The following is a 24,867-nucleotide window of genomic DNA, read 5'->3' as shown; positions in this document are numbered from 1 at the left end:
CAATTGGCAGACTTTGAACCCCTGTAATCATTTAAAAATTCTTCCTTGGAAACCTTGCACCTGCTTCCCTCTGATGTGCACCCAGTGGCCCCACTTCTGGCGGCCCCGCAGAGCCTGGAAGCCAGCCAGGCTGCTATCTCTGATGCGTCTCCCCAGTCGCAACAGCTCCTCCTCCAGCTCTCACGCTGACATTGTTCCACACAGCTGGGGAGAGCTCTTTTACTTGGGAAAAAGATGAAGCTGATAGCAGTAAGGGTGGCAGGGGCTGAAAACTGCTTCGTCCCTTCTCCCGTCCCTTTCCTCTCATCCTCTCCATTGCCGGAAATTGGGAAACACTCTGAAGCACATGGTGGCTGAGGCCACCAATCTGACACCTGGCAGGTATGCAGTAAGCGCTCTCATGTACTCATAAGTTATAACTGATCAGTCCCAACACGTATCTAACGTCGTTCAATAACTATTTGCTGGTTGGTCCTTTTGGGGCTTGGGGATCTCAGAACCAAGCCAAGGGCTGAAAGGACCGCGGAGTCTGCTGCCACTGTCACCGTTCGTTAAGCACCCTCACTTTCTGTCGCCGGCCCTATGCGACGAGGCTTGGGGGAGGGGAGGGAAGAAGGGATGGCCAGAGTGAATGGGGAGCCAGTGGGTGGGGGCTCCTGGGACGCCTATCAAAGGGAACAGCGGAAATGCAGGAAGATCCAAACAAACACGGTGTATGGGAACACCAAGACCCTCCTCACCTCGTCCGCGCCAAAGGGACCCCACCCTCATCCTCTTTAGGGGCGCGGCACGCCCAGGGGCCGCTCCCCTCGGCCGGTTTCCTCCCGTGCCTGCACGTGTGTGCCGGCGCGCGCGCGTGTGTTTGCACGTGCCCGGCCGCGCTGACGCAAACGCAAACTCTGCCCAAGTGCCGGGAGGCGGCGGGGCCTCCCCTGCGCCCAGGGCGGCCGGCCTTATCTCGGTCCCCGCCCGCCCGCCTTCCCCGCCTGTCTCCCGCCTCGCCGAGGCTGCAGGCCGCGTATCGGCTGCGGGCTCGTTAATCACTCCAGCCCTCCGCTTCCCACACGCTGGAAATGTTGCTGGAAACTCTGAGTGGCCCGTGTCGGCCCGCCCCGACGCCAGCCCTGCAGCTGGGAAACCAGAGCGGGCTCCCCGGGGACCCTCGGCGGCCCCTCCCGGCGCCGCCTCCCGGCCGGCCCGGCCCCCTCGGCTGGGGGCCACAGTGTCCCCGCCGCGCGTCCTGACGGAGGACACTCTCACGCCCCTCCTCCCCGGCCCCCAGTCCGGATCTAGACCCAAACACCGCCCGCCGCGCCGTGCGACTGTCACGGTCCTGCCTCCCGCGCGCCTCCTCGGGCGCCCAGCCCGACCCAGCCCGTCCCGACCAGTCACGAGGGCCGCGACGGCCCGCGCTTCTCCCTGCCCTCCCTCCCCGAGTGCCCGCCGCGGCCGCGCCAGGCAGGAGCCGGGCAGGGATGCTCCTGCGCTCCCGGGTGGCCTCGGGCCGCGCCACCTGCTCGCCGGGGAAGGTAGGTGCGGGGAAGGAAGGGCTCAGAGAGGAGGCAGCGACCCGCGCCCAACCCCAGGGGAAGGCACAGGGCCCCTCCCCCGGGGTCTTCGTCCCAAACTCAGAGGTGGGAAGAGGTGAGATGTTCCCCTGCCCTTAATCCAGAAGATGCGAAATTCGAGAGACCCTGTCCTTGTCCACGTGGACTTGTCGCAGGAAAGTACCCGGGAAAGCGCACAGGGCCAAGCCCCACGTCAGGACAGTGTTCAGAAGTGGGAAGGAGTCCGCCTGCTTCAGCAGAGCTACTTCCCCTCTTCCCGCCTTTGGAGCCGGCTGCCTTCCTGAAGGGGGCTGCCTGAATTCCGGGAGGACACAGAGATGGCCAGGCACCCCCTGTTCTCTGCTAGTTAGGGACCAGCTCCCCAGGATGCCTCCATTTTCCCTGTGAAAAGTCTTCTCAAACCTCCTGGCAGGGCTGCCAAGAGAGAAACTCAGACACCCTTCCTTGGATCTTCCTGGGGGGTGCCTGACACGGAGCAGAGCTGGGGAGGGTCAGGTTGGGGCGCCAGGATCATCAGCCTCTGAAAACAGGTGGCAGGGGAACCTTCTGCCCCGCCCGTCCTACAAGGGGGCAGGTCTCCCTGGGCAGGAGGGCAGGGCCAGGGGGCGGGGGAAGGAAGGCTCTTGTCAGCTGCTGGTCTGGAGGGACCCAGATGCTGAGCCGGCAACTTGGCCTAGAGCAGTCAGCTGGGCAGGGAGGGTCACTGCCAGGAACTGGCCTGCCCCTGACCTCCTGATCTTCCACGGTGCCCTGCCTCAATTTCCCCCACAAGGGGAGGCAGAGCGACGGGGCCTGGGGTGCGTCTGTACGGTTTGTGCTGGTAGGAGTCCTAATTGGATCCAGCTGGTGAGCTGCCCCGCCTCCAGCCTCAGCCCTCCACTCCCCCCCACTCCCCCCCCCCCCCGCAGTCAGGATGGGCACAGAAAAGCTGTGTCCCCAACAGGCGGCTCAGATGTCAGAAGGAATCCCCACAAACTCAGACCCCCACCCCCAGGCCTGAGCAGGAACTGGGTTGACGGGATGAGTCATCACACCCCCAGTTGTCCCTTCATCCCCTCTGGTCCCCACAACCCTTGTGCTGCTCATATGACTGCCTGTGTCCACCCCCTGCTACTGTTCAGCTGACACCCCTCTGTACCCACAAGCCCCATGCAACTCACATGGTCCCCCAGTAATATCCCCAGAAGTCAAATACCCCCAGAAGTCATGTTCACCTCATGGTACCTAGATTCCACCGCGCACACACACACACACACACACACACACACACACAGCACCTCTTGAGGTATCTGCTGCCCTCCCTGAGAGCCCCCACGGACGCCGCAGGCACATACAAGTCTGATTTGACCCAGCCCCAGAGGGTGGTGACGTTGGCTCAACTTCTGGCCCAATCCCACAGCCAAGGTGAGAAGGGACGGACTGCACCCCTCGGTGCTCTGGCTCGGAAAGCCCCATTGGATACCCTGAACCCCAAACCTCTTCTGCGTCCTCTTGCACCCACCCTCTGGGCTCCCCTCTTGCACCTCCACTTCCCGGGTGCCCAGAGCTCCCTTCCCCTTCACTAACCTTGGCATGTGGCTGAAGAACCTGGCCGGCCAGTCCAGCGTGGTGTTGCCAGGGGAGACCCTCTATTCAGAAAGCAGCCTGGGGGGTGAGAGAAAGTGGGGAGAGTATGTGTGTGCACATGCATGCGTGCGTGTGCATGTGTGTGTCCACATGTGCCCACACGCAGGAGAACACCCAAGGGCACCCAGCACTGCCCCTCCGTGAGCAGGGGCAGGTCCCACTTTGCCCTCATCCACTGCTTCTCCCTCCACCCCCCACCCCCCCACTGAGCCCTTCAGTCTTCAGGCTGTGAACGAGGCCAAACAGGGAGCTGATCCTCCCTTTGAGCCCAGAAGCAGCAGTTCCTGCTGTCCGGAAAAGCCCCCCACGCTCTCCTTGGCCCGTAAGGGCGGAGGGCACTACTGCCTGCTTCCCTGTGGGCAGTGGGTGGTGGCCTTGCTGTTGGCCAGGGCCCCTCCCCAGGCCAGAGTAACCCCGTGGGCCAGCAGATGCTCACATGGGGCCTGGGGGAGGCAGAGGAACTGAAACAAAGTCCCATGTGCCCAGGCCCCCCCCCCCACTGCCCCAGTTCCCCTGTGCCCTCCCTCCGGGGGAGTGGGGAGCAGACTGCACTTCACAGGGAGAGCCCCGCAGGCTCCTGCCCAGCCTCCCCTCCCCTCCCCTCCCCTCCCCTCCCCTCCCCTCCTCGCCTGAGCCTCCCCCTCCCCCATTCCCACCCGGAGCTCCTGCCCTGGGCCTAACAAGCAGCCCATTGTGCCTCTGGGAGCCGGCACGGGCAGCCTGCAGCCGGGTGCCCGGAGTGGCCTGCTTCCTGGGTCCTTGAGCTCCCACCCAGCTGGCCCTAACCCCCTCCCACAGCCGGCCCCTTCTCCTCCACCCCAGGGTCCAGCCAAGAGGGCACAGGCAGCCCAGGCCCAGCAGGGCTTTCCCTTCCTTTCTCCTTCCCAGCAGAGGACACGCAGAGGAGCAGCTGGCACACCCAGAGTCCTCCGACCTTGACCCAAGCATGCAGGGCCCACCCTGCAGCCTCCCTGCTGGGCTCAGCCTGGACGACTTCATCCCTGGGCACCTCCGGGCCCATGTAGGGTCGTCCTCCCGGGGGACACGGGTGAGTGAGACAGCGAGGACGAGGGTACACTGCGGGCCCACAGTTGGTGAGGAGGCTAGCAGGCGGTGGGGACAAGGATTAAAGGGATGGGGGGAGGACGGCCTGAAGAGAGCTCCAGTGGGCCTCACTGGCTTCCCGAAAGAACGTCAGGCTGGCCCTGGGACCCTCGCCATGGGCTGTGGGCCGTGCCCTGGTAGCCATCCCTCCTGCCCTTCTGGGCCCTGAGCTGCCGCTCCTGGCCCCTCCCCGCAGGTGCCAGTGATCCGGAATGGTGGCTCCAACACCCTTAATTTCCAGTTCCATGACCCCGCGCCCAGGACTGTGTGCAATGGCTACTTCACGCCGAGGAGAGATGCTTCCCAGCACCCAGGTGGGTCTGCTCAGGAACACCTGCTCCAGGAGCCTCCTGTGGGGCCCTCTGGCCCCGCCCTCTGTCAAGCGGGAGGCACAGGAGAGGGGATGGGGGTCTCAAGGCCATGAGGAGGGCCCCCCAGGGGACTCTGGACTCAGCTAAGGGCCCTCCCTGTGTGAGCATGATGAACCTGCAAGAGACACCCGCTGGGGGAGAGAGTAGGCTGACACGTCCCTTCCCGTCCCCACCCATCCAGTGCCAGGGAAAGGAAGCCAGCAGGGCCAGAGCCCCTGGTGGCCAGGGGACCTCTAGCAGGCCAGGGATCGCGTGAGCTGGGGATGGATGAAGGGCCGAGGGAACGTGAGCATGTGTCGGCTGGAGAAGGGGTGGGGACAGCAGGAGGCCGGAGAGGCAGCTCTGAGGGCCGTCAGCCTGGGCCCGGGTCCTGGAGATCCTGGGGACTCCTGGGTGCCGGCAGCCCTGAGCACCCTCCCCTGCGGCAGGCACTAGGTAAAGTTTATTCTTTTAACAAATACTCATTGAACTCTTGGAGTGTGCTGCACACTGTGAGGACACCTTGCGAGGCTTACCTCATTTAACCCCTTGATATCCTAGCAAAGTAGGGTCCGATGATGAGTGGCATCTTCCCGGGGAGCAACCTGAGCCTCAGAGACGTTCAGCCGCAGAGGCTGAGCTTCCATCCGCACCTTGTCCGTCTGGCCCCGAAGCCCTGATGCTCCTACCCTGGCCGCCTGGGGGGCTGTAGGTCCTGGGGAAGTTGAGGACACAGTAACCGTGTCTGGGAATGAGTTTCTGTCCTTCTGTCCTCTCGACCATGAGTCAGGCACTGTGCTGGGTCCAGTCACACATACTTAATCTTTGCCACAATGACCCTTGTTTTACAGAAGTGGAAACTGAGGCATTGAGAGGGTGATGGATGTGGCTAAGGTCATCAGCCAGTAGGTGGCAGAGCTGGGGTCTGAGTTCAGGTCTGTCCCCTCCAAGCCACACGCCAGCTGGGATGTCCCCAGCATTACTACAAGGAACGATTCTCAGCCCTCACCTGAGAACTCTTAGGACAGTCCCAGGAAAGGAGGACAGTGTGGGTGCGGACACAGATTTCTTAAAAAATCCAATTGAATTCACTTTAAGAAATAAACAGACAGAGGCCTGTGGTGCTGCTGGGGACGGGAGGTTTGCAGAGTCTGAGTCATCCATTCAAACAAAAAGATGTGGAAACTTTTGAACCCAGAGGGATCTGTGTTCTGAGGACCTGAGGGACAAATACATTCAGATGGGCCCTGCCTGTGGCTAACGCTGTCCTGCACACGCCCCACAGACCCTGCTTGGTACCAGACCTGGCCAGGCCCCGGGAGCAGGCCTTCTGCAAGCACAAAGACTCCTGCCCCGCAGCCCGCCCAGAACTGGTCAGCCACGTGGACCAAGGACAGCAAGCATCGGGACAAGCGCTGGGTCAAGTACGAGGGAATCGGGCCCGTGGATGAGAGCGGCATGCCCATTGCCCCCCGATCCGTGAGTCCAGGGCTGGGGGCCACAGACAGATGGGGACCTACACTGAGCTCCACTTCTGTGAATTAAAGAGGGTGGGGCAATAAAGGCTGTACCCAAACCATTCCAGACTGGGCAGGGGTGCAGCCATGCTGGGCTTCGGGGGGGTCATGAACCCCATAAAGTTATGGACGCTCTTGTGCGTCTGAGTTGCACAAGTGGTTGAGGGGGCAGAGATCTAGAATTGCCATCAGGATCTGAAAGGTAGCAACACACTGATTCTGGCGGGGACCCTCTCTTAGTTTTGTGTCCCCGGGGCCTGGCACAGCCCGTAGGAATGGTCGATGAGTGAATGAATGGCTGGATGGGTGAGTCTTGACGGATAAGGCCTCACGCTGGGGCAAGTGTGGAAGGATCTGGGGATCCATCCCGGATTGGTGGGACCCTGTCCTTCCACCTGCCCTCGTGTCTTGAGCCACCTGTGTTTCCTCCTCTGGAAACTGGGGCTGGTCAACGCACCCCTCCTGCCTCCCAGGGCTGTTTTAAGGCTCCGGTGAGGCAGGTGATGTGAAATTCCATCTCAGCCCTACGTTGTTACTTTCATTTTCCTCATTGCATAGAAACTCATGTTCTCTGCAGAAACATTAGAAATGTAGAAAAGCAAAGAGAACAAATGTAAGTCATCCCAAATCTCACAGCTTAGGGATTGCCATTGTATACAGTTGGAGGGAGAGCCTTCCATGTATCTTATTCATAGGTAACACATTACACGAAGTTACTGTTACTAACGAGATCACAGAGAGTCATTCCCTGGCCCACCCGCTGGGTCTTCAAGGGTGGCTGGGGAGAGGCCTCACTGAACAACAACTTGCGTGGCTTGATATTGGGAGGGTGAGCAGGGAGGCCTGACTGCATTTTCTGATCCCAGAGTGTTGACAGCCCCAGGGATTGGTACCGGAGAATGTTCCAGCAGATTCACCGCAAAATGCCAGGTGAGACACATGTCCAGGGCCCCTCCCTGCCAGAGTGGAGTCTGGCCTCTGGGGCTTGGGAGGGAGGGATGGAAAAGGGGACTTACCTGAATTGAGGGTTCTTCTCCACGTCCCCCTAGGCTGTGTGGTCCCTTGAACAGGCAAAAGACAGGAGTCTCCCCATACTTGGGGCCAGCAGTGCCTCCAGAGCATCCTTGGGAAGACAGTGACCAGCCACTGTCCCCCAGTGTCCCCTGAGGGGACTGGGAAACCAGTCCTCTCTTGAAAGCCCTCTCTAATTTTCCTGCCCGCTGGAATTCCCCAGCATGAAGCATTGCTTTCTTCCACAACCCAGAATGCATCCAACCCTGGCGGGTGCACACGTACTGGCTACTCAGTCCATCCTTGACTATCTGTTGAGCGCTGACTGTGTGTTGAGCACTGTTCCAGGTGCCGAAGATAAAAGGGAGTCCCGTAGTAAACAGATCCACCTTTAACTTGGCAGATGGTGGAAAGGGCTAGGGAGAAAAATGAAGCCAGAGCAGGGGAGTACCCAGCTCAGAGGGCTGCCACGTGTCTCCCAGGAGCATCTGGGAAGGGCCCTGCGAAGTGGCATTTGAGCAGAGAGTCAAGGGAGCGAAGGAGGCAGGCGGCAGAGCTGGGGGAGCATTCCAGCAGAGGGAGCTCCAAAGACCCAGAGGTAGAAGCAGGTTCTAGATCAACAAGGGGAGACTGGACTGCAGTGAGGGAGGGCACGTGGCGGGAGATGGAGCCAGAGAAATAGTGGGGCCAGGTCACGTGGGGCCTTTTGGGCCATTACAAGGACTTTGGCAAGTCATGAGAAGCCACTGGGAGGTTCTGAGCAGAAGAGTGACGTGCTCTGACAAGCGGTGGCTGAAAAGGCTGACCCTGGCTACCAGGTGGAGGAGGGATGTTGGAAGCAGGGGGACCAGTTTTCTTGCTTTGTAAGGGTTGGGGAGAAAAAGGCCACCATTAAAACCTGGCTTTAATCCAAGCTAGAGGCAATCGTGTCTTACACCAGGGTGGTAGCAGTGGACCTGGTGGGACAGGGAGAGATTCCGGATACAGTCACTGGAATTTGCTGATGGATAGGATGTGGCATGAAAGAAAGGAGTCGAGATTGGTTTTTCTTTCTTTTTTTCTTTTTAGAGGTGGGGTCTTGCTCTGTCACCTAGGCTAGAGTACAGTGGTGTGATCACAGCTCACTGTAGCCTCGAACTCCTGGGCTCAAGTGATCCCCCCCACCTCAACCTCCCAAGTGGCTGGGACTACAGGCATGCACCACCACACCTGGCTAACTTTTTCTTATTTTTTTGTAGAGACAGGGTCTCACTATATTGCTCAGGCTGGTCTTGAACTCTGGAAGTCAAGCATTCCTCCCACCTGGGCCTCCTAAAGTGCCGGGATTATAGGTGTGAGCCACCACACCTGGCCAGCGATGGTTTTAAACCTGAGCAGGTGGAAGGATGGAGTTGGCATTTGTAAAACTAGGGAAGACTACAGGAGGAGCAGGTTTAAGAGGCATTCCGTTTCAGAGACGTGATACATCCGAGTGGAAAGGTCGAGTAGGCAGTGGAATATCCCAGACTGTAGTTCAGGGGGCGAGATCCAGGCTGCAGATGAGAACACCTGGGATTGCTCAGAAGAGATTTAGATTTAAAGTTCCCCAAACAATTGCAATGTGCAGCCAGGGTTGTGAATCACAGGAATAGATGGTATTTTAAAAGCCATAAGACCAGCCGGGCGTGGAAGCTCACACTTGTAGTGCCAGCTACTTGGGAGGCTGAGGCAGGAGGATCGCTTGAGCCCAGGAGTTTGAAGTTGTAAGACTGGACAAGATCACCTAGGGAGATAGAGAGACAGAGAGGCCCAGGACTGAGCCCTGAGGCACCTAGATGCTTAGGAGTTTGAGAGGGGAAGATTGAACCAGCAAAGCAGACTGACAAGGTGTAGCCAGGGAGGTAGGAAGAAAACTCAGAGGTCCCCCTGAAGCCAAGTAAAAAGGGAATTTCAAAAGCAGGACATGGTCAGCTGTGACCAATGCTGCTGATGGGTCAGGTAAAGCGCCCATTAGATTTGGCAACATGGAGGTCACTGGGCCCTTGAGAAGAGTGGTGGGGGGCAGTGGGGGGCTGGAACCTGCTCAGGGAGCCGGGGAGTAGGGATTGGAGACGGGGCAGGCATTGTGGTCAACCAGCTGTGGTTTGCTGGGAGGGAAAGCAGAGGAAGGTGTGGGACCCAGAGCGGGGTGCTCTGGTTGGTGTTTAGGCAGGAGCTGTTGCGACACGCTTGCATGCCAGGGGGATCAGGTGGGCTGGCTGGTCAGCAGCTCTTCCCAGGAGGCCTGCAAATTCCCAAGCACCGCGAGGAATGGGTCTGGGCAGAGGGGGAAGCACAGCATTTAGGAGAGGGTGCAGAAAGGGAAAGAGGGAGAAGTCACATTTCCCCAGCCTGACGTGTCAAGTGCAAGTCCACAAAGGTCAGGGGAGGGTGTGTGTGGGAACGGGAGGAAGAGCGGGAGGGCCTGGGCAAGGCGACTGCCCGGCTGGGGCTGGCTCGCTCAGGCCCTGAGTCTGCCAGAGGCATTTCAAGCCCTCCTGAGAGCTGCCCTCCTAATTCCTTCCCTCCCTCGGGACATTCTTCAGGCCCTGACTCAGCCCCCGGCCCCCTGCTCTAGGTGGGAGGGAGGCTGGGAGCGGCTGGGGCAGCCACACAGGGTGCCCCCTCCTCACTTTCTGCCCCTCCGCGACCTGGTCCCTTCTGCTCCCACAGACCTGCAGCTGGACTGGATCTTTGAGGAAACTCCCAAAGGTGAGGGGGTGCGGGCCGCCCGGCCACCTCAGCCTAGGGCACCTCGTTTGCCCCTCCCCGAGGCTGGGACATGCAGCCTGCCTGGCTTGGGGGCTCCCCAGTTGGCTTAGTTCAACTTGAGAGGTTTTTACAGCTCATTTCCAGAGTGCCCCAAGTCCCCTGGCGGGTGGTAATTAAGAGCCTCAGCTTCACAGTCCGGGGAACCCTCCCTCTGCCACTCCCTGGCAGTGATTTCTCTGGGCCTCTCTTTCCTCATCTACAAAATGGGACCACTACCTCCCCAGAGTTGTTTTGAAGATTTAGTCAAGAATGTAAAGCTCTTGGGGCAAAGCCCACATTCAGTGGCCCTGAAGCGCCACCCCTATCCCCAGGAGCCACCGAGGAGCTGGGGGGGGGGGTGGGTATGAAGCCTTAAACCTGTCTTCTCCCACCCTCACTGGTTTCCCTGCAGACCCCAGGCATCCAGGCCCCCAGCAAAGACCTGTCCCCAGGTGTGGCCCAGCAGCATCTTTCAGCGGGTGAGCACAGCGGGGCAGGGGCTCGAGGGGTGTGGAGGGGCACGGCCTGCTCATCCCTGCTGAACACACACTCCCTTGTGGCCACGGCAGGCACAGCCTCGGGGCAGCCAGGAGGGGGTCTGGCACCCTCGCTGGGGCCTGTTCCTCTGGGGTCTCCACCGTTCCAGAGACTCTCTTCCCCGTCAGGGGCAAAGGAGGAAGGTGGGCAGGAGGGGACCTCGCACCTGCTCCAGGACAGGAGCGCCTGTGATGCGTTTGTGGTGGGCAGCCAGGAACTCATCGCCCCAAATCGCCCCAGGTCATGTGAGATGGAGAGTGGGGTGGCCAGGGCATCCATGATGGCACCATTGAGGAATCGTGGCCCTATGACCACCCACTTTGAAGCCTCAGAGAAAACAAGGGATGTGGAAGAACCCAAGTTCCCGCCCCGATGCCGCTGAGAGAGGAGCCTCTCCAGGGAGAGGAAGGGTGAAATTCCTTTCCTCTGTGCAAACCCACAGCCCCAGCTGGGCTGCCAGGTCCCTGGAGGGGCTCCGCACCGCTTTGGGAATGAGGAGCTTGACCCTCAGAGTTAAATCCAGAAGTTTCTTATTCCTTTACAGGGAGGGAGTCGCCTCATTAGCACAGCTGTAACTGGCCCCTGGCTCTTGGCATCACCAACAATACAGAGGCAAAGAGCTCAAGATTTGGGCCCAGTCTGGGCGAGGGGGCTCACAAATGTAGTTCCAGCACTTTGGGAGGCTGAGGTGGGAGGATCACTTGAGGCCAGGAGTTCAAGACCAGCCTGGGCAACATAAAAAAATTTTTTTAAAAATTAGCTGGGCATAGTGGCACACGCCTATAGTCCCACCTACTCAGGAGGCTGTGACAGGAGGATAATTTGAGGCCAGTAGTTCAAGGCTACATTGGACTATGATTGTGCCACTGCACTCCAGCCTGGGGAACAGAGCAAGACCCTGTCTCTAATAAATACATAAATAAATAAACAAAATAAGATTTGTACCCAGAGTTCTGGGTTCGAGCCAGTGCACTGTCACTAGCTGGAACCTTGGGCAACTTACCCAGTCTGAGCCTCAGTGTCCCTGTCTTTGAAGTGGGGATCACAGGGTGACTGTGAGGATTAAATGTAGATAACGTGTCGAGCATCATGATTGGCACATGCCAAGTCTGCACAAACATCGGGAAAATACAGGTTTAATTACGCTTAGAGCTTTTGTAGATTAGGAAGGACAAATCCCGTTCTCATGATCACTCTTGTTATTACTCAAATCAGTGCGGAGTCATAATTACAGCCAACCGTTCCTGACACCAGGCATCCTGGCATGTGATCAGCTGAACACAGCGGTTCCACTTGGTGGAAACTTGCAAGCTAAACAGAGGCTGTAACATTTGAGCCAGCCAGGAAGGGACCCCTGGTGGGAGCTAAGGCAGATGTGACCATGCAGTGCCGTGGCTGGGGTGGTCACACAGACAAGGTCACTGAATCCAGTGCCTTCATGGAACAGAGGCCCAGCGAGCAGAAACACTTGCCCAGAGCTGCTCCCGGTGTTCCTTGAAATAGGATGTAGCCCCCTCCCCTTGGGTGTGGGTGTAAGACCACTCTGCCATGGTGGCCGACAGACCAGCTTCATCAAAGCTGCGCAGACACGGTCACGAGGCCAGACCAAACACAAATGCAGGGCACTGTAGCAGGAGTCGGCAGGAAAGGGCCTGGCCACTCATGGAGCAGATATACACCTCACACATTGCCCTCACCTAATCACTCCCATTTGACGGGTATCCAGCCTGGGGCTCCGAGAGTTCAGGAGCTTGCCCAGGGCTCACACAGCTGCTCAGTGCTGGGGCTGGGGTTTAAACTTGGGGCTCACACCTCCCACTGTTACACACTGCTTCCACGGGAGGGGGCAGGGGCAGTCCGAGGCAGAGTAGGCCCCTCTACCAGGGCTGTGTTCTCACTTCTGCCTCAGTTTCTCTAAAAGGAAGCTGAAGAAATGTCCTCCTTCCCTCTCTTCAGAAGAAGCTGGGAACACTCTGAAGAGTCACCTAGAAGCACCTTCAACTATAATCCTGGAGCATCTTCTGAGCTGCAGCCCCCAAATCAGGTAGCGCCCCCAGCATGCCCCCCTGCTCCGCCCCAGATGTGCGCTCCATGGCCACGGCCCTGAAATAGCACAGATAATGCCCTCTCAGCTTGAATCCTTTGGAGGGCACTGGTGGCCACAGGGGAGGGCAGGGGCCCAAATGCCTGCACTTTGAGTCTGACCAGTGTCCCAGTACCCCTCTCCGCAAGCTGATGCCTGCCCCCTCCGTGCAGGTGCCCACGCGCCGAGAAAAAGTGGACAATGTCTGGACAGAAGACTCCTGGAACCAGTTTCTGCAGGAGCTAGAGACTGGGCAGAGGGTGAGTGTTGGCCTGGTCCTCTGGGAGTGGATGTACGTGTCTGCTGATGCATTTTGGGAAGTGAGTTCATCCCCTCTGACACACCCTTCCCACCCTTCAGCCCAAGAAACCGCTGGTGGACGAGCCTGTTGAGAAGCCCTCCCAGCCCATCGAGGTGAGTGCTGCGGGGCGGGTTAGCAGCGTGACGGGTGAACAAGGGAGAGTCTGGGTTGTGTGGGCCCCAGTGGCCATGGGCAAAGGCCCTCTCCAATCCCATATGGCTCACCTGTGTATTCCCAGCACCCACCAGTGACAGTGCCTAGCCTATAGTAGGCACTCAATAAACGTGTTTAATAAATACATGTTGACCAAAGCAGGAGCAGAGGAGGGAGTGGGCAGCGTGACTGGAATTGTCAGGAACTGTTCTTGGAGGTGGAGCAGGGCTCTGCAACCATGGGAGGCTGGGCCAGGCAGAGGGAGAGGGACCCTTGGGGAGGGGAGACCCATAAGCCAGGCTGGGCAGAAGCAGCAAGGTGGGGGGTGCTCAGCCCCCAGGGATGGGCAGGGGGCAGCCGATGGGTACCATGAAGCTAGGCCATGGAGGGCCAGAGAAGATGAGGGGAGAGGAAATAGGGAGCCCTGTAGGCTCTGGAACGGAGAAGGACCAGGACAAACCTGGTAGGAAGGTGCGGTCAGGCAGTACTAAGGCGCTCCCAGGGAGCACAGGTGGGTGAGCTGCGTTGGGACAGAGGCCGGTGAGAGGCTGGGCAGGGATGCCCTCCTGGCACCCTGAGCCACGGCTCCCTGCAGGCCCACAGCAGGGAGCCGGTTACCCAAGCCGAGGTGTCTGATCCTGCCCCTCCCATCGATCTTTGGCCAGTCCCCCACTGCGCGCTGCCCCTCACCGCCCCAGTCCCCCCTCCCCAGGTCCTGCTGGAGAGAGAGCTGGCCAAGCTGAGCGCAGAGCTGGACAAGGACCTGCAGGCGATCGAGACCCGGCTGCCGTCCCCCAAGGTACCAGCGCCGGGTGTCCTCCCGGGGGCGGCGCCCGGCCGCAGAGTCGGGGCTGACGCGCAGCCGGGCGGGGTCGTGGGGCGGGCGCGCGGAGGTAAGGCCTCCAGCCGCGCTGGCCCGTCCGCTCGCTCCTCTGAAATCCAGGGCGTTGACTCTTCCAAGTGACCCACAGGAACCCTTCCGGGCCCGCTCCACGTCAGCCTGACGTCGGGGCAGCCGGGGCTCCCCACCCCGCCCCCCGCCCCGCGGCCTCGGGACCCCCGGCCGCCGCCCTCTCCCGCCCCCGCGGCCCCGCGGCGCTCCCGGCCCGCCTGCGGCCGACGCTAGGACCCCGCGTCCCGCCCGCCGTTCCCGCCCTCCTCCCTCCCGGCCGCGAACTTTTCCGGAGGCGGCGGCCTGGGCTGCCGCTGGGCCCGGCCGGCCCTGACCGCTGCGTCTCCCCGCACAGAGCTCGCAGGCGCCCCGACGGGCCCCGGAGCGGCGGCCCCCAGCCGGGTGAGTGGCGGCGACACGGGCCGAGGACGGGGTCTGTCCCTGGAGCGGGGGCGGGCGGGGACGTGGCGCCGGGCGGGGCAACCGCCGGGCCCCTGGGAGGGCGCGGAGCGGGCCGGGAGGGACGCGAGCGCTGCTCCCCGCAGGGCGGTCCCCTGGTCTGCAGAAGGCAACTTACCCAGCACCGGGATTTGGGTGGTGGGGCGGGCTCCGCGCAGCGCAGCGCTTTGGGGGCAGCCCCGGCACCTCCCACGATGTCCCCCTGAACGGCCTCTCCCTGGCCAAGACCTCACCCTTTCCCGCCACGGCTGCACGGGAAGTAGGACATCCTGTTGAGCCCCAGGACCTGGGAGACGCCTTGGAAGGAGACGGCAGGGATGGGGGGCATTAGGGGGTCCAGGGAGGCCTGGGGGTGAGCCGGGTGCAGTGTGAAGCTCCAGACAGGTGGCTCACTCGCTGTGTCCCTGCAGCCCGGCCTCAGCCTGGAGCTCCAGCGCCCTGCACGCACCTTACCTGGGTTCCTCCCGACCTCTGAGCCCCCACAGAATGGCGGATGCAGGAAGCCCCTTCCTAGGTCGCAGGGACTTTGTCTACCCTTCCTCCACCCAAAGTAAGCACCAAATCCTGCTCTTGTTCTCACCCAGACGCCCACCCACCATATACTCTGGTGCCCCAGGGGTGGCAAGAGGTCACAGAGCTCTTTGCCTCCACTGGTACCTGTCCTGGGGTGGCCATAACCCATCCCAACCCAGTCCCCCAGATGTGGCCCCCTAAGCTGAGGCAGTCCTTCTCCACAGACCCCAGTGCGTCTGAAGGAGGGGGCAGCCTGGCCAGGAAGGAAGAGAGGAAGGTAAGGGGGACCAGGGTCAGGGTGCAGGGAGGGCCTGCGGTGGGCCCCGCGGCTGCTGTTCTGGGTCTGCCACCTGCATGACTGAGGCAGCCCACTCTGTCCTCTCCCCCTGCCCAGAGGAAGGCCGCTCGGCTCAAGTTTGACTTCCAGGCACAGTCCCCCAAGTAAGTGCCCGTCTCTCCCATCCCCTCCCTCCCCGTCTCTGGAGGCAGAGGGGACAGGCCTGCAGGGCCCATATCCAGAGGGGTGGAGGGGACTCGGGTGCGCTGGGCAGGGCCTGCAGGGAAGGACACTTGGAGGGCCTTGGCATGCTGTGATGTCCTCACTCTGGCCTGCAGGGAGCTGACTCTGCAGAAGGGTGACATCGTCTACATCCACAAGGAGGTGGACAGGAACTGGCTGGAGGGGGAGCACCATGGCCGGCTGGGCATCTTCCCTGCTAATTACGTGGAGGTGAGCGGGGCAGGCAGGAGCAGGCGGGAGCCAGGCTGGGAGGGCCCATGGCTGGGGGAGACTTAGCGTGCAGGCCCCGGGCTTCCTAAGATGTAGAATCGAGGGGCAGGGGCCACATCTCATGAATGTCCTTGGCCCCCTGGCCCAGTGCTCTGTATACACAGGAAACATTTGCTAAATGAGGGTGGGGCCCAGCCCTGGGTAGGACTGAGCAGCCCAGCTCATCAACCATCAGTGTCAGCGTCCCAGAGTCCCAGATGTTCCCCACCCAGAACCCGACTTTCTTTCTTTCTTTCTTTCTTTTTTTTTTTTTTTTGAGACAGAGTCTTGCTCTGTTGCCTGGGCTAGAGTGCTGTGGCGTCAGCCTCGCTCACAGCAACCTCAAACTCCCGGGCTCAAGTGATCCTCTTGCCTCAGCCTCCCGAGTAGCTGGCACTACAGGCATGTGCCACCATGCCCGGCTAATTTTTTTCTATAATATTTTTAGCTGTCCAGATCATTTCTTTCTATTTTCAGTAGAGATGGGGTCTCGCTCTTGCTCAGGGTGGTCTCGAACTCCTGACTTCGAGCGATCCTCCCGCCTCGGCCTTCCAGGGTGCTAGGATTACAGGTGTGAGGCACCGCGCCCGGCTCAGAACCCAGCTTTCTAAAGCTGTCTCTGGGAAGAATCTTAATTGCAACTGGCAAGAGCGTGAAGTGTGTGACAGCTTATAGATCGCATATACATGCGGCACTTCTCCCGGGTGTATCACCTCCCTTGTTCCTCTCACTGCCTGGAGAGTGATAGACGATCCCCATTTTACAGATGGGGTTGTACTAAGGCTCAGTGACAAGTTGTTAGGTAGAAGATCCAGAAACTGAACCCAGGCCTTCTGATTCCAGAGACAGGTTCTGGACGTGATAGGTGAAGCACTATAGGCCATCTCTGTTCTTTGTGTCTTTTGAGGAATGTCAAGTTGTCTAATTTATTGGTATAAAGTTGTTCATAGTATTCCCTTATTACCTTTTTAACATCAGTAAAATCTGTGGCGATGTCCTTTCCTGCATTCCTGATATTGACAATTTATGTCTTCCGGCCGGAGCTTCATTGGTTTCCTTGATCTTTTCAAAGACACAGCTATTGGTTTCATTGACTTTTCTCTATCATTTTTGTTTTCAACTTTACTGATTTTTGCCTCTTTATTATTTCTTTCTTTTTGCTTGCTTTACGTTTAATTTGTTCTTTTTTCCCCTAGTTTTATAGGGTGAAAGTTTTTTGTTTTGTTTTGTTTTCTTGAGACAGAGTCTCGCTCTGTGGCCTGGTCTAGAGTGCAGTGGCATCATCGTAGCTCACTGCAACCTCAAACTCCTGGGCGATCCCCGCACCTCAGCCTCCTGAGTAGCTGGGACTACAGACACGTGCCACCACTCTAATTTTTTGTTTTTTGTAGAGACTGAGTTTCACTATGTTGCTCAGGCTGGTCTCAAACTCCTGACCTCAAGCAATCCTCCTGCCTTGGCCTCCCAAAGTGCTGGGATTACAGGCATCAGCCACCATGCCTGGCTAGTTCATTCTTGTAAGAATTATTCCAAGGTACAAAGTCACCTGAAGTGTTTATGTAATGAAAGTACAAGAGAAACTGAAACTTGCCATTCCCCACTTCGGTAATACCTGCTCCACACACCTCTGCTGAAAATTCTTCCTCCAGGGAGCCTTCTTGGACTACCCCTCTATCCCTCCCTGGCTGTGCTCACCCTGGCCGCCTCCAGGGCTTGTGTCTGGTGTCAGTGTCTTGTCTCTGGCCAGGGGCAGGCCTTGCCCACGCCACCTGGTCTTTAATGTCTCACGTTCCCAGAGGCCCCCGGTCTGTGCTCAGTTGATGCCCAGGCCGGATCTTTCTCATGAGTTTTCTTCCTGCAGGTGCTGCCCGCAGACGAGATTCCCAAGCCCATCAAGCCCCCGACCTACCAGGTGGTGGAGTATGGAGAAGCCGTGGCCCAGTACACGTTCAAGGGGGAGCTGGAGGTGGAGCTGTCCTTCCGCAAGGTGGGGCCAGGCAGGAAATTGTGGGGCGGGTGGGGGCAGCTGAAGATGTAGGCAAATACGGGCACTGAAAACATTTTTTTAAAAAGTCAGATATACTCATCTTCACCCAGTATTTCAAAGTTTTACGTAATCTCTGCAATTATGTTTCCCTTCATATAGTCCATTTTGAAAAGATTGTTACAGCCTGGGTGTGGTGGCTCATGCCTGTAATCCGAGCACTTTGGGAGGAGAATTGCTTAAGGTCAGGAGTTCAACACCAGCCTGAACAACATAACAAGACCCTGTCTCTACAACAGATAGAAAAGTTAGCCGGGTGTGGTGGTGCATGCCTGTAGTCCCGGCTACTTAGGAGGCTGAGGCAGGAGGATCACTTGAGTTTGATGTTGCAGTGAGCTATGATGACACCACTGTCCTCATGCCTGGGCGACAGCAAGACCGTGTCTCAAAAAGAAAAAAAAAAAGGATTGTTATAAAGTTCTAGAGTTGTGTTTTTTCCAACTGCAGATTGGCAGGTTGTGAGGATCCCAGTCAGCATTTTTAAAGGGATAGTTATTAGAAATATTCGAATTATTAGAAATATTAGAATACATTGCATGTAGAAAGGGTATTTTATCAAACTTTCGGCAGTTATGTATACACAAATATGTGTTCTGGGCTGTTATTAAAACATACTTTGTACATAGACCGTAGTGGGAACAGTTTGAAAAATGCTGTTCTAGAAAGCAGGGAAGTGGTCTCCCTGGGTTGGTTTTTGGGCAGCGGCCATGAATGCCCCTAGCGAATGCCACCCGGAAGAGCTGGCCCCAGGGGAAGAGAGGAAGAAGGGGGCTGGATGGAGACAGGCAGGGGGCAGGAGAGGGGAGGGGAGGGCGAGGGCTGCAGACCACTCTCCCTGGGGTGGCCCACCGAGGTGGTGGTGGTTCTTCCCCTAATGTCGCTCAGCCCTCGGGCTGGAGGGCTCACCACCTGACCTCAGGGAGTTTGGTTTTTGATGCACCCAGGTCAGCATCACCCAGCGAGTGAGGCAGGGACAGGACGTTGTCATGGAGGTGGCAGCTAACACCTGTCCAGTGCACCTTAGGAGTTGACCACTCGTTTGTGCGTCATGGCAACAGTATGGTTATCCTCACTTAACATGTGGGGAAACCAAGGCTCAGAGCAGCGGAGCAGACTGCCCACGGCAGGGACCCGGCAGAGCTGGGTTTGGATCTGTTGTTAGCCACGGGCTCCCCTGTGACTGCAGCTCTGGGGAGGGACCATGCTGTGACCCCGGAGGGGGAAGGCACGCTTGGTGGGCTTCCCAAAGGGGCAGGACCTCATCCAAACCCAGAGCCACATGCTATGAGAGGAGCTCAGACTTCTGCTGCCTCGGGCAGCCTGGGTTTGGCTCCTGACTCTCCACTCTCTGTGTGGCCTCAGCTAACCTGCTGACCTGCTCTGAGCCTGATTCCTCGTGTGTGCAAGGTGTTAGGCTTGCATGGGACGGCCCGGGGGGGGGGGCACCCTCAGGTGCATGGCGCCAGCAGGGCCCCGCGGCCACTGACTCTCCTCCCCCAGGGGGAGCGCATCTGCCTGGTCCGCAAGGTGAACGAGAACTGGTACGAGGGGCGCATCCCGGGCACGGGGCGCCAGGGCATATTCCCCGCCAGCTACGTGCAGGTGTACCGCGAGCCCCGGCTCCGGGTCAGCGACGATGGCCCCCAGCTCCCTGCGTCTCCTCGCCTGACCGCTGCCACCCGCCTGGCCCGTCACCCCGGATCCCCCTCAGCACCACGCAGCCCAGCGGACCCCACCGACTGGGGGGGCCGGACCTCACCCCGCCGCACCGGCTTCTCTTACCCAACCCCGGAGCCCAGACCCCAGACCCAGGTGAGGTGGCTGCCTCCACCAGACCACACAGCCCCCGTTCCTGTGACTGGTCCACACTCGGGAATCCTTCCTGGACAGGCCCAGGATGAGTAGTGGGGTGACAGGGCAGAACCTAGCACTGCACCCCCAGCCTGGCCTGGGGGACCCCAAGCCCTTGAGTTGGTACTGGCCCTTGGTGCCAGCCCAGGGAGGCGTGGGGCAGCCAGCCGGCTCTAGGTGGGACCCCAGACCCAGCCCAGGCCTCCTGACGCTCCAGATGCCACTCTGTCGTGATTTGCCTGTGTCTGCTCTGGACAGGGTGGTGCTGGGAGTCAGGGCTCTGCCATTTGCCTGCTGTGTCACCTTGGGCAGGTGACTTGCCCTCTGGGTTTGGGTTTTCTCACCTGTAGAATGGGGATAATCAGTCGCACTGCAGAGGGTGGTTGCGCAGGTTATAGCTGATGGGCTAAAGATAGTCATTAGAAATAGAAATAGTCCGGGCACATCCTCCTGTGTCGGGGTCCGTGGGGATAAGGCGAGGCAGCGTGCAGGATGCTCTGACAGTGGGGTGGGAAGGCCCATTTCGGTTCTTCTTCTCCTGCTTGGATGTACCCATCACCTTGTCCCCGCTGACCCTCCCTTCCCCCTGAACCCCCAGAGTCTCAGCACCGCAGGGCCAGCTCTGTCCCACCCTCAAGGCTCCAGCCGGCCCCTGGACCTGGGGGCCTCCTCCCCTAACACCACTCAGATACACTGGACCCCGTGAGTACCGTCTGAGGCTGCCTGGTCAGGGGTGGGGTCTCCAGCGGGCAGTACCCCCTCCTGCCCTCTCCCTCACTCCCCACCTGTGGGTGGGGAAGCTTCTGCTAGGTGGCGCTTGCCCTTGCAGCGCTTATGGGGGATCTAGGGGCAGGGAGGGAGGTGCCGGTCTGTGGTGTGTCCGAGGCCCCCTGCCAGCTGCCTGGCCTTGACACAAGCCTCCCACACTCGGCCTCTCGGCCCTGGGCTCTTCATTCGGCTTCCAGCCCTGAGGCCAGGTCACGTGGAAATGAAACGTGGAAACTGGTAGAACAGACTCCAAGGCCCTGGGTGCGCAGAGGAGGGAGGGTTGGTGGTCAGAGCCCGGAGGCACTGAAGCCAGGCAGAGTCGCCCTTCTAGGAGCCAGGGTGGGGGCTCATGAGAGCACAGAGGGACTTTGGACAAGTCACAGAAGTGGCAACACGTGGGTCTAGAACCTCCGGCCTGGTCTGGGAACCGGGGGGAGGTCTCTGGTGGCTGCCTTGACGACGTCCCCCACAGGTACCGGGCAATGTACCAGTACAGGCCCCAGAACGAGGACGAGCTGGAGCTGCGGGAGGGGGACCGGGTGGACGTCATGCAGCAATGCGACGACGGCTGGTTCGTGGGTATGTGGGCCGAGGCGGGTGGGAGGGCAGGCCGGAGGGGGGATCTCGGGGACCCGGGGACATTTGGGTGGGCTGCTGCCTCCCTTCCTTCATGCCCAGAAGAGGGCCAGGCCCAGGAGGAAACTGGCACCTGCCCGAGGTCATTGCTGGAGTCCCTGTGGACTCAGGGCAGGGGTCCGGACCGCAAGACCCCTGCTCCCTCCCTCTGCAGCAGTCATGGGGGAGGCTCCTGGTGGAAAGGACGTGGTCTCACACTTGTTACCCCCCAACCCTAACTGGCTGCCCCCGCCTGGGAAGAAGAGGGCGTGGAGAAAGATCCTGGCCCCTCAGGGCTGGCCAGGGGCAGCTCAGGCAAAGCATGAACAGAGGAAGCCTCAGGTTGGCCTTGGCCTGGTTCAAGGTGACCAATCCGCCAGGCTTCACATGGCCTGCGTGCCCAGAGTGGGCAGGCCCTGTGCAGGCCTGAGCTTCCGAGGACAGGCTGTCCCCAGAGAGAAGTGAAAACCAGAAGCGCCCCTACCGCTACCCCAGGCAGGCTTCAGGGCCTGAGGGTTTGGGGGGCTGCTTGGGCCCCCCTTTCTGATCTGAACTTCAGTGCCTCACTGCTAACTTCTGACACACAGTGGTCGTTAAGCACCAGCTTGTGAAGTCCTTACCTCTGAGGGCTGGGCTTGGGGGTACATTCTAATTTACTCTATACACTTTTGCCATTGAATTTTTTTACAACTGCTAATAAAGTTTTGCAAATTTATACAGACAAGAAGAAAAAGCACCGCTTTTGTGGTATAAGCCACAAGTGCTTTGAGAGGAATGGTTTGGACCTGCACCGCCCAGTACAATAGCCACTAGCCACATGTGGCTGTTCAGATTTAGTTAAAATGAAATAAAAAACAATTTAGTCGCACTAGCACATTTCAAGTGCTCAGTAGCCATGTGTGTCTGGCTGCTGTCATTCTGGACAGAGCAAGTCTGGGAGGGCTTCCTGGAGGAAGTGGGAGAAAGGTAGGGGCAGCGCATTCTCCAGGGCTGGGGGCGGGATGAGCAGGGGCTGCTCCTGAGGGAGTCAGGGTGCCAGCCTGGAAGAGGAGGTCCGGAGCATCAGTTTACCCAGGATCAGGACCGACTGTCCTTTCAGTTGATATCCCTGTATTTCTAGCATTCCCTCCTCCTCTCCAGACACAGGTTTCTTGGGGATGAAGCAGACCAGAGACTTGAACTGTAGTCCTGACTTCTAAGCAGCTGGGTGCTTTGGGGCAGTTCACTGGGCCTTCTCTTGGCCTTATCCACCCATCTTGAAGTTGAGGGCACCCTACAAGCCCAGCGAAGTTCCTGCTGCGTCCTCACTTTCCCAAAGAAGGGCGGAGTTATTGAGTGCTGTGTGCAAAGTTGTACACGTGTTCATTGCCGAGATTCTCTTTAATTACTGAATTTATGAAGTGCAAAGCTGCCCATCTCAGCTTCTGCCACTAGGGGGCAGGAATGCGGACAACAAATTAAATCCCCCAGCCCTGGGAAAGGGACCCCACCTGCAGTGCCGGGCACGGCCAGCAGGGGGCAGGGCCCGCAGCCCCACGTTCCTGTTTGAGAAAGGAGTGTGCGGAAGTCTCTCTCTGTCTCTCCTCTTCCAGGTGTCTCCCGGAGGACCCAGAAATTTGGAACCTTCCCTGGAAATTACGTTGCCCCGGTGTGAGTGGTCTCCGTGGCGACTCGGAGACAGCCAGGCTGGAGTGGGAGCAGTAGCACTTGTGGAAGGGGGCGTGGACGCCCCCATCCTCCTTCCGCAGGACCTGAGCTCCCGGCATCTGCAGACGCCCCCCAGCAGCCTTTCCCCCGGCGCCCCCGCGAAGCCCCCTGGACTGATTCCCACCCACAACTCGCAGGCATTCCTCCAGCGGCCCTTTCATTTCCGCCCCGCCCCACTCCCAAATACAGAGGTCTGCTTTGAAGCGGAGACTGTTTCCAGGCCTTATTGAGACCAGACCCCTGGGTCCCCCACCCCCACCACGCTATGGCGTTTCCTCTAACAGGGACCGGCTCTGCTTCACCCCCATGGGGTTCCTCTAACAAGGACCAGCTTCCTAACCTCACAGAGACCAAAGGCCTCCTCTGCTAGGAGGGGTCCCTCCCCTTTCCAGCTTCCACCCCGCCCTTTCTTGCTTCCAGCCGGCTGAGCCTGGGAGCGAGGTGGGGGCCAGGTGTGACACCTCCTCAGCTCCAGGCCCAGCAAGGGGTCTTGCTTTAAGGCCTGCTCTACACAGAGGCTGCCATGCTCTGGGCCTGGGCTCTGCACCTCTGGCCTGGCCCAGATGTGTGACAGAAGCCCGATGTTGCTGCCCTCCTGCCTGCCAGCTGCCCCCCAGCGCCCAAGTTCCCTCGGGAAGAGAATGTAAAATAAATCTGGATACCAGGGACCTTGTCTCTGAGACCTTTTCCTTTCGGGTGGCAGAGGCGTCCCCCTGCTTAGGAGTGTGGAAATCCTTCTGCAGTGGGCTGTGCTGGGAGTCAGGTGGGACAGGTGTGTGTGTGAGAGGAGGATGGAAAACACCGTGCGTCCATCGTTATCTCCCCAGATCTCAGCCCTGGGTGTCAGGCAGGGTAGGGCAGCCCCCAGGATCTGGCAGCTGTCTGAGAAGTGCTGAGAGGACGAATGTCACCAGGACCAGGGCAAGGCCTGACTGTGGGGAGGAATCGGAGACGGGGAACTGAATGTGGCTTTGTTTGCAGGCTATTTTGATTCTCGAGCCGCCACCGTGGGGTTGCTGGGCTAGATGACATTTCTGACTATTCCGCTGCTAATGTTTTCCTTCTGTGTGCTTCATTGCCACACCGAAGCTCTCGTGTGTTTGTTTATTTTCTTCTTCGGGTTCAAGTTTTGAGCAATCAGTTTCAGGAAGCTGGGAGGGGTGGGCACAGCTAGCCAAAGCAACGCTCTGGCCCAAGGCTTTAGAGTCCTGGGCTTGGGGGTTCCTGTGGGGTGTCGACGGTGGCACAGCCTGGGTGTGGCGGCTCTGCCAAGACAGGAAAGCTCCGTTCCTGAGCGCTCAGCAGGGCGTGAGGGGCGACCTGTGTGTTACCTAGTGCAAGCATCTCTACTGGCAGATTAGTGGTCCCTTTTACAGGTGAGACCACGGCTCTGCGGAATTAAATTTTGTAGGTCCACCTCACCTCAGGTCCACCTCATTGCACAAAATCTACCAAATGCCCAGGCAGACCTTGCCCCTAGAGAAGGAAGGTCATGCATGAGGTCAGGGACTTCCCTGGGGTGGCCGGGGTTGGGCTACTTTTATGTCCTTCCTGGCAATCCTGTCTTCTAGGCCTGTCATTTAAAAGGTGCCCCCACCCCAGGCAGGTGGGAAGAGGTGGTGCCTCGTTCTGCCACACAGAGGGAAGGGCCTGTGGCTGACAGGGCAGTGGCCTGGCCCTGGCAGTTTCCTTGAGCCTGGGTGCGGCCTGGGCCCCAGCGGTGGTTCAACAACAGCTTGAAGAACAAGACCAACGTGCGCTCCTTCATCCATCCCACCCACATCCGTCCTCACCTCGGTCTGGTTCTGACTCGGCAGGTCCAGCCCATCATGGACTGGAAAGGTCCTTCCCCCTGTGTTCCCTGATGTCCCCATAAGACACATCAGGATTGAGACTTCCCCTCCCCGGGACTGACACCAAATCCACACCCTGTCTTTGATGGGGACCTGGAACCTCCCGCAGCAGCAGATGAACCCTGCACCCCTGGGCTGCCTGCCACAGTGGTCCTGCCTGTGAGGTGACCCCCTCTGTGCCTTGACCTGGCTGCTGTGTGGGTGGGTGGTAGTGAAGGGAGAGAGGGTAGGTGAGTGACTTGACTTACCCAGGGCCCCGCAGTCACCCAGTAGAGCAGGACAGTATGCCTTCAGTGCCCTCGAGGGCACGCCCTGGGCCAGCTGATTTGACTCTGTGGTGGGTTTCATTAATGCACAACGCACCAGCAGAAAACCCT

At 59.1% G+C, this 24,867-nt stretch overlaps 1 protein-coding gene across 5 annotated transcripts; it reads left to right on the top strand.

The window, feature by feature from the left end:
* The first annotated feature begins 1,317 nt into the window (after positions 1-1,317).
* On the top strand, positions 1,318-23,610 carry SORBS3 (sorbin and SH3 domain containing 3). 5 transcript variants are annotated; one of them, XM_069484856.1, is made up of 21 exons: positions 1,318-1,529; positions 4,086-4,242; positions 4,495-4,612; positions 5,934-6,127; positions 7,032-7,095; positions 9,868-9,906; positions 10,358-10,424; positions 12,439-12,526; positions 12,739-12,825; positions 12,926-12,979; positions 13,732-13,818; positions 14,267-14,313; positions 14,781-14,920; positions 15,108-15,160; positions 15,278-15,324; positions 15,499-15,613; positions 17,514-17,639; positions 19,197-19,508; positions 20,146-20,249; positions 20,788-20,894; positions 22,523-23,610. In XM_069484856.1, the coding sequence occupies exons 2-21, from the start codon at positions 4,141-4,143 to the stop codon at positions 22,582-22,584; spliced, it is 2,013 nt and encodes a 670-aa protein (XP_069340957.1). In that variant the 5' UTR covers positions 1,318-1,529; positions 4,086-4,140; the 3' UTR covers positions 22,585-23,610. The 5 variants fall into 5 exon arrangements, with proteins under 5 accessions (XP_069340957.1, XP_069340959.1, XP_069340958.1 ...); XM_069484858.1 differs by having other exon boundaries at positions 4,540-4,612; positions 22,523-23,296; XM_069484857.1 differs by having other exon boundaries at positions 4,083-4,242; positions 22,523-23,296.
* Positions 23,611-24,867: the final 1,257 nt, after the last annotated feature.

The sequence above is a fragment of the Eulemur rufifrons genome, chromosome 12 (assembly GCF_041146395.1).
Source record: "Eulemur rufifrons isolate Redbay chromosome 12, OSU_ERuf_1, whole genome shotgun sequence".
Classification (NCBI taxonomy): domain Eukaryota; kingdom Metazoa; phylum Chordata; class Mammalia; order Primates; family Lemuridae; genus Eulemur; species Eulemur rufifrons.
Note: the sequence above shows the minus strand (reverse complement) of the source record. Positions and strands in the feature narration are given on the sequence as shown.

Excerpts from the sequence above, each read along its gene's own strand:
- SORBS3 (XM_069484855.1), top strand. The coding sequence starts at position 4,141 with ATGCAGGGCCCACCCTGCAGCCTCCCTGCTGGGCTCAGCCTGGACGAC. Across the intron at positions 6,128-7,031 it reads TGCCCATTGCCCCCCGATCC|AGTGTTGACAGCCCCAGGGA; the intron begins GTGAGTCCAGGG and ends TTCTGATCCCAG. Across the intron at positions 13,819-14,266 it reads CCCGGCTGCCGTCCCCCAAG|AGCTCGCAGGCGCCCCGACG; the intron begins GTACCAGCGCCG and ends CTCCCCGCACAG.